This window comes from Apteryx rowi, unplaced genomic scaffold, assembly GCF_003343035.1.
Source record: "Apteryx rowi isolate R43461 unplaced genomic scaffold, aptRow1 scaffold_190, whole genome shotgun sequence".
In the NCBI taxonomy this organism is placed as follows: domain Eukaryota; kingdom Metazoa; phylum Chordata; class Aves; order Apterygiformes; family Apterygidae; genus Apteryx; species Apteryx rowi.
The window spans coordinates 1,553,956-1,561,536 of NW_020448197.1; the positions used below are offsets into that span (position 1 = coordinate 1,553,956).

The window sequence follows — 7,581 nt, forward strand, 5'->3', positions numbered from 1 at the left end:
GTGCACTGACCAGGGACTGCAGGATGGCGTGGTTGGTGGCGTTCATGCACGAGTCCAGCGGGAAGGCGCACTCGCCCTCGCAGTAGTAGGCAGAGTAACCCTGCGGGGCGATCACCCAGTCCTGCGACGCGGAGGGTGCAGGGGTGAGACGGCGCCCGACCGCCCCCCCCGCCTGCAAAACCCCGCCTGCGGGCTTGGGTTTCTTGCATTCGCTTTTCCGGGGAGAAACGCCCGGGGAGGAGGGGGGGAATTACCAGCCAGCCGAGGTCCTGGAAGCTGACGTAGAGCTCGTGGCGCCGGCAGACCTGCCTGCCGTCGGCGGCGTGGCCCTCGTCTGTGGGGAGAGGGGGGGGTCAGGCTGCGGCGGCCCCCGCACCCCAAAATCGCCCCAGTCACCGGCCCGCCGGAGGAGCCAAAGCAGGGGAATCCCTCCTTTTTGCAAAAAAAGGGACAAAACCTGGGGCCGCCCCGACGCCCGCGTGCCCCACGCCAGCAGGAACGACCCGCATCCTGGGAAAACAGAACCCTCAACTGTAGCTCACCTGGAGCCACCCTTCGGGGCCGGGAGAGGCATCCCGAAAGAGCACGACCCCGACGAAAGACCCCTTGACTGCGGCAACGGCGGAGCCTTGTGTTTCGGATAAGGCCCGTTTTTTTTCTTCCCCGGCGCGCGCTTACCGAAAATCCCCGGCAGCTTGTTTGGATGCGGGAGGTCGTTTGTCTTCTTGGGCTGCCTCTTGCGCAGCTGCTTGGCCGCCCGGGTCACTCGCGCGGGGCTGGGGCTCGCCCGGAAAAAAGTCACCATGAAGGGCTGCTTGGAGCGGGGCCCGCGGCGCCCCAGCAGCCCGGCCAGCCCGGGGTCCACGCTGTGCCCTGCAGCGGCGGGAGGAGCAAGGGACACGTCGGCACGCCGCCGAGCCCGCCGAGCCCCTCCGGGGCGCCGGGAAAAGCACGGGCGGGAGCTTGCAGCAACGCGCTGCGGTTGCAGCATCCCCTGCGGCCGGGGACGCGGGAGGACGGGGACGTCGGTGCCCCTTCGCCGCTGGCGGCCTTACCCTCATCCGTCTCCACGTAGAGCCGCAGCCCCAGGTTGTATTTCCGACCCGCGAACCAGTGGTTGCTGGCGGCCGTGACGTCGAAGACGAGCCAGCCCTCGGCGCCCGCCCGGAGGTCCTGCACGTCCAGCAGGAACAAGTCCGATTCCCTGGAGAAATGGGGAGGGTGGGGGAAAAAAAAAAAAAAAGCAGGTGAATATTAGCACCTAAAGGCCAGGACTCTTTTCTGGCTGCAAAAAAGCACCCTCCCACCCGCGCTGCAGAAGCCAGGATGTGCATTGCCCCCGTGTGAAAGCCGTGGGAACCAGCCGGCCGCGGCGTTACTGGTTTATCCGGCAGCAGGAAGGGACAGCGCCGGGCTCGGGGCTCTGCAGCGGCGTTCCCGTCCCCGTGCCCGTCCCCGTGCCTGTGCCCGGCACCTGTTGGCGTGCTCGGCCGCCACCTCGTAGATGCTGACGTGGAGGGTGCTGTTGGCGTGGTGGGCGACGCCGCGCGCCTTGTAGATGCGAAACTCGGCGGCCGTCACCGTCTCGCCCGTGGGGATCTGCGTCAGGTCGAACCTGAACTCCTTCCAGTAGGGCTTCGGGGAGAAGATGTCCCTGTCCTGCTCCACTGCAAGAGGAAAGGGTCAGGGAGGCCCCGGTGGGCCCTCGAATGCCAGGATTTAGTGCAATTCCCGCTGCCCTGATTTTTCCCGCGGTGCAGGAACAACCCCCCCCCCCCCATCCAGTGCCCGTTGCAGGGACCCTGCAAGGTGGCTGCATTTCTGTCCCTGCGCTGGGCCAGCGGCTTTTGCTCTGCATCGGCTGCTGCAAATCCCCATCTTTCCTCTCCTGGGACTTTTTATCCCTCACCAAAGCCCCCAGGAGCTGCCAGACTGTCAGTGCCCAAAACCGATTTAGGAGCACGGCGGTGCACGAGGAAGCCCCCATCGAGCCACCTCCATGCAAACCCTGCAGCATGCAAAGGGTTGAAAATCCCCTCCCTGCTGCATGGAAAACTACCCCCCCCCCCCGGTCAGGATTGGCAGGGTTTATTGGGGGGGGGGGGCTGTTTTGGGGCTCAGCAGCAAATGGACATGGCTGGGGTCTCCTGGCTTGTGCATCCCCTGCGGGCGCTGGGCACCCCCCCCCCCACCTGCACCCTGCCCTGCAAAACTGCCCCCCCAAATCAAAATTTGGCTTTTTGCAAGCATTTCACGCAGCGGCTGCTCGAGGTGTTCAGGGCTCAAAACTCCGGCCGGGGCCGGGGCGGGCGCTGCAGCTCCCAAACCTCACGGATCCCGATGGTTCGCGCCCGGCACGGCGTCGCCAGACCCGCGGGGCTCAGGGGCGCAGGGCTGGCTCCGCTTTGGGCTAAAAATAACTATTCTCTTTAATCAATTTACGGCTTTTTTTCCCCCCTTTTTCCTCTCTCTCAACTGTGTATCTTGGCTAGGCCGATGAAATGAAAAATTTTCAGACTGCTGGAGTTTGGGAAGGGGGAATGATCAGGTAATTGTTCTGTAAAAATCAAACCCTGCTTTTCACTCAAAGCGTCTGCTTTCTGCAGAAATCTGGGGCATACTGAAAACGGAAACTTCTTGTGATTTTTTTTTAATTTAAAATAAGAAGTCCATCAAACAAAAAAAATAAATACTGTGTTTCTTTATGGTAATACGTACCCACACAGCTTCTATAATATGTAATTATTTTCTTTAAATTGCGCTTTAAAAATATTCCAGGCTGCCATGACTGAATATAATTAAAGCGATTAAAACTCCTCCTGCTTCGAGCATAAAAGAAACGTAGYGAATCGGATCCAGTGCGTTTTATTTTTCCAAAACCGAACGTGCATGTTTTTTATAGTGTAACATTTGACTGATTCCAGGGGAAAAAAAGAAAAAAAAATCCAAATTTAATACTCCCCAAGGTCTGCCTGTCCCATTTGGATGGGGACTGGCGTTTCCTAGGTGGGTGAAGCCGGAACCCTTCCTTGCCTCCAGCATGGGGGCAAAAAAAAAGAAAACCCTAAAAGTTTGGGTTTTTTTTGGTCTGAAAAGCCGCTCGGGTGCAGCTTTTTTGCCTTTTCCTTGGCTAGTCACCATGCACAAGTGGCTTTCGAGCACCCGCGGGGCCGCGGCCGGCTTTGCCCGGGGGGGAGCGAGCGGCGCGGCGCATCTCTCCCAACTGAGCTCTGAGATTTTAATTATGCATCTGTGGGTCTTTTTTAAAAAAAAAAAAAAAAGAAAAAAGAAAAAAAGAAAAAAGAAAAACCCACATTCCCTCCAGCTCCTGGCCTCACCGCAAGCTATGCTTTAAAAAAAGCCCGGGGCCAGGCGGGCCCGGGGCGGATGCGGCGAGCGCTTCCTGCTCGGCGGCGGCCTGGCTCCCCCGGCCCTTCCCCCCGGCAGCCGCAGACCCCAGCTCCGCACGTCCTTCTTTTTTTTGGCCATCCCACGGCATTCCCCTCGCTGGGACAGTGATGCCGTGTCACCCCTTGGGGGTGGCCTGTTGTCCCGGCGCAGGGTGCCCAGCTGCACCCCCCCCCATCACCGATTGCATTTCCATCGCCGGGGYGGTGGGGACACGCAGGGGCGACGCCGGCTTGGTGCCCCCCACCCCGGAGCTCCCTCGAGCGCGGCCCCGCCAGCGAAGACCGGCGCAGGGCTCGGGAAACCCCAGGCGGCTGCAATTAGAGGCTTTGCCGGGATACTTGGACTTTGCCGTGTCGGATTTGCAGGCGCGCTCCGCGGGAAGGGCTGCCGGGGGGGAGGGGTTGTGGCAAGCTTTGCGGGACACGGCCCTGCAGCGGGACCCTCTTCCCAGCTGGGAATTTTCCGCCCTGCGGGAAGTTAACCGGGGAGGAAGGATTCGTGATGAAACTCAGCTTTTGAGATCAGCATCTGAGCTTCGACCCGCTGAGACACCGGGGGATGCGAGGGGACCCCGGAAGAGCCAGGCCTGCTCCGGAGGCTGCCGAGATGCTCCGGAAGTGAGAAGCAAGAACGGGGATAAGCTGGAGACAAGCAGGGAGAAAAGCCCAGGGGATTCCCAGGCAAAACCTGACCAGGAATGAGAAACGATGAGCAGGACCGTGATTAACCATGCACCTTGACGAACCAAATCAGCTGGACTTAACGGCATACTTCCACATATTGGGATGAAAGCCTGGGAGAAATCCCTGCTTTCGCTGGCTGCTAAAAATGAATCCCCTCTGCACTGCGTTTGGGTCAACGCAGCAGAGCGAAGGCGACGGGACCAGGACGTGCGGCCGCCTGCACGACGACAGCACGGGCGCGCGGTTAACAGCGCTACGTTTTCCAGCGAAATTATGAATGGCTGCAAAGTTACCCACCCGCAGCGGGGAGGGTGCGCTGGCTCCCTCGGCCCTTCGGCCGGCCGGGCTCCGAGCGGCTCCGCCGGGATGGCGCGGGGCCCGGTAGCTACCGGCACGGCGCCGGGGTCGTCGGCTCTCCCCGTCCAGCCGCTCCCCGCGGGCTCCGGCGATCGCCTGGCGGAGGCTTGACTCAGCTCTACGGCCAACCCGCAATTATCCGTGGGCGGATTATCCGGATTGCGGATTAGACACACTAAAAAAAAACAGCCCAAGCTCTTCTCCTTCCTTGCCCCCCTCCTTTGGCATCTGCCCTCTCTCTCCTAAAGGATGCTGCTTCTTTCCAAACGCCCCAACTATGCTACATGCTTCCCCCCCCCCCCCCCAAATACATATATATAGAGAGATAGATAGATAGATACACACACACACACACACATATGTATATGCATCACGAGCAAAGCTGCTGCGTCTCCGGGGGCCAGGCATCGGGTCGGGCGCGGGAACGGGCGGCTCGGCCCGCCGGCGGCGCCCCGCGGGGCATCGGGGACGGCTTCCCTCTGCCTCGCTCGCCCGGGGGGTTATTTTTAGTTGCGCTTTTTCACTGTAAGCTCTCTGCGTGCACGCRCTGTTTCTATAAACGCCGCGTCGGTCATAATTACTGGTCCCGGCTGCCTCCGAAYGGTCCCCATGATCATTTCAGACACTAAATTAAAAGGAAATGCCAGGATATTCGACCACATAAAAGTGCTCCGGCTCTTAAAATAGTTTTAAACGAGATGCAAGGAAGACGCTATCCTGCAGCGGCGAGCAGGGAAAAAAATAAACTCCCGACGCTTTCCAAAGCAATGGGAAGATTTGGGAGCACTGCCATGCGCTGCCGTGTCCGGGCTGCCGCGGCGCTTCCTGCGCAGCTCCTCCGTCCCCCCGAGACGGGCGCTGGGCGCTGGCAGCCGCAGGAGCCAGGGCTGCCCAGGGCGCCTGCCGCCCTGCCGCCCGTGGGTGCGAGCGGCCCTGGCCCCGAGTCACATCCCCGCCACTTCCAGCCAGCTGTGTAAATACTGCCGGCTGTGGATGAAGTGCAAGAGTGTCACAGGCGGAGGCTGGGGGAGTTTTGGTTTGGGGTTGTTTTTTGTTTTATTTTGGGGGTTTTTTTGCAAAAATTTTTCCATGTAAAGCACACGCAGCGGGCGCGCACGGAGCGCCGACACCGATCCCTGCACAGGGGCGCAACCCACGCCGCGAGAAACCCCCGAAACCCTGCTCTGCGCCCGCCGTGTTTTCTGGACGAGCCACTGGGGCGGCCGAGGGAGGAGGCGCAACGTGCTGCGAAACGCGGTCGGCGGTGGGGAGGGGGGCAGCACCGGCCGCCCTTGCCGGCACACGGGGGCCAGACGACGGTGCCCGTGGGTGCTGCGCGCTGCGCGGGGGGCCAGGCCTGGGGTGCTTTCTCCATCTATTTTCGGAGAGGAGCGGAAGAAAGGGAGGCGCTGGGCCGTGCCGAGGGGAGGGCGCAGCGGCCGAGGGCACCTCGGTGCTCCGAACACCCTCCGCCAGCCCTTCCCGTATCACCCACTGCGATTACAACCTGCGTGCAAACATGACTCACGGCCGGTCGCTCGGCCTCGGCAGAGAGGAAATCTCAAAGCCCATCCTGACACCAGGCTTAAAAATAAAAATGCACCTGACTCTTTAAGTTTGCATGCAAAAATAGCAAGGGTCATGCTTCGCTCAAGTGTTTTCTTTCCACTCGGAAAGGCACCGAGCTGGAATGGCCAGGCGGATCAGTCAACCAAGCCCGATGGACGGTGCCCAGTGCCACCGTCGCTGCGCTCCCTCCACAGTGAGGACAGCAAGAAGGTGCTTCGCCCAGCCAAACCGGAATGGGTTTGTGCACGGGAGAGGTTTGCCATTTCCCCTTCCCAGGGAAAAGGGGTGCCGGCCAGGAGCCGCGCACGCGGCCCTGTTGGTGGCCGTGCACGGCACACGGACAGGTCCGAGCGCCCGATGGGCACCGAGCTGCCCCATTTGCACGCCCCATCGGGATAATCACGCAGCGCATTACGCATGCAAATTGCAGCTAGCCTTCGCCCACGGGAGTTTATATTTCATTAACATGAAGGGGGTGACGAAGCCGCAGAAATCAAAGCCATTCAAATAGACGGCTGAAACTGCTCCCCAGCTCTCGGCGCTGCTGCCGCGAGGGCCAGGCGGGAGCACGGGCGCCGCGCAGGCTCTCCCACAGCGCTCGCTTCCCGGCTACACCCAGACTTCCCGTCAGCTGCGCTTTTGACCAAACCTGCTAACTTTAAGCTTTTTTTTTTTTTTTTTTTTTTGGTAGTTTCGTAGAAAATTAAACCAGACAAGACAGTTCAGCTGATGAACAGGCATTAATGCTAATGTTCATGCATCATTCCAGCCTCTTCTTTTGGTAGTTTCTTCTCGCGCCTATCGCTTCCCTGCACAGCTGCGGGAAAGGGCTCGGAGACGGCCGCCGAGCGCAGCGGCTCGCGACATGCGGCTGGTTCCGGCGGTGGAGCCGGCACGCGGGCACTGCGTTTCCCTGGCCGAGCCTTCCTGGGCCGTGGCGCTCGCTCGCAGAAGCCTCCTGCCCCTTCGTCGTCCTCCTGCACCAACCATGCTGCCAGGACGGATGTTTTCCATCACCAAGCTGCTTCCCAAAAGCACTCGTGACATAACGAAACGACACCGGAGCCAACACGGGGGACAGCAAAACGCTCCTGCCCTTGGCCCCAGGTGGCCGCTGCCCCCTGTGCTGTCCTGGTAGGTCCCAGCCCCGCTCCAGCCTTCATCCCCTGCTCCGGCGCCGGGCGTGCGGGGAACCCGGGCTGGGCCCCGAAAGGCGCGGGAGAAGAAAGGGGCCCTGTTCGGCCCTCGGCAGGTACCTCGGCGAGCGGCGGCTCCTTCCTGTTACACGCTGCTTGGCACGCCGCGGCGCCCGCAGCAGCCAAAAACAGCCGCGCTCTTGAGCAGCGTCCCCGAGCCAGGGCTCCCGGCCACCGCTCCGTGCCTGCCGACGCCGCCCGCCTCTGCGCGGATGCGCCCGAAAAAGCTCATGCTTGGCTGCTGCAGCCCAGAGAGGGACACTTTAACCTCCTTAGAAGAGCAGAGGCAGGGAAAAGCTGCTGCTCCTAACCCTTGGTTCTGCATCCCGGGAGCCTGCGGGGTTGTGCACAGTTTCTGCCCCCCC

General features: G+C 61.0%; 1 protein-coding gene across 1 annotated transcript in view; it reads right to left on the reverse strand.

Moving 5' to 3' along the window:
- Window positions 1-4,180, reverse strand: part of LOC112964385 (bone morphogenetic protein 8A-like) — a 6,890-nt gene extending 2,710 nt beyond the window's left edge. Inside the window, exons 1-6 of the mRNA XM_026062437.1 lie at window positions 4,147-4,180; window positions 1,475-1,667; window positions 1,056-1,204; window positions 679-873; window positions 255-334; window positions 11-121 (exon numbers count right to left, since the gene is read on the reverse strand). Of these exons, the coding sequence (XP_025918222.1) occupies window positions 11-121; window positions 255-334; window positions 679-873; window positions 1,056-1,204; window positions 1,475-1,667; window positions 4,147-4,180 (762 nt within the window). The remainder of the gene's footprint in view (window positions 1-10; window positions 122-254; window positions 335-678; window positions 874-1,055; window positions 1,205-1,474; window positions 1,668-4,146) is intronic.
- Between the last annotated feature and the right edge of the window lie 3,401 nt (window positions 4,181-7,581).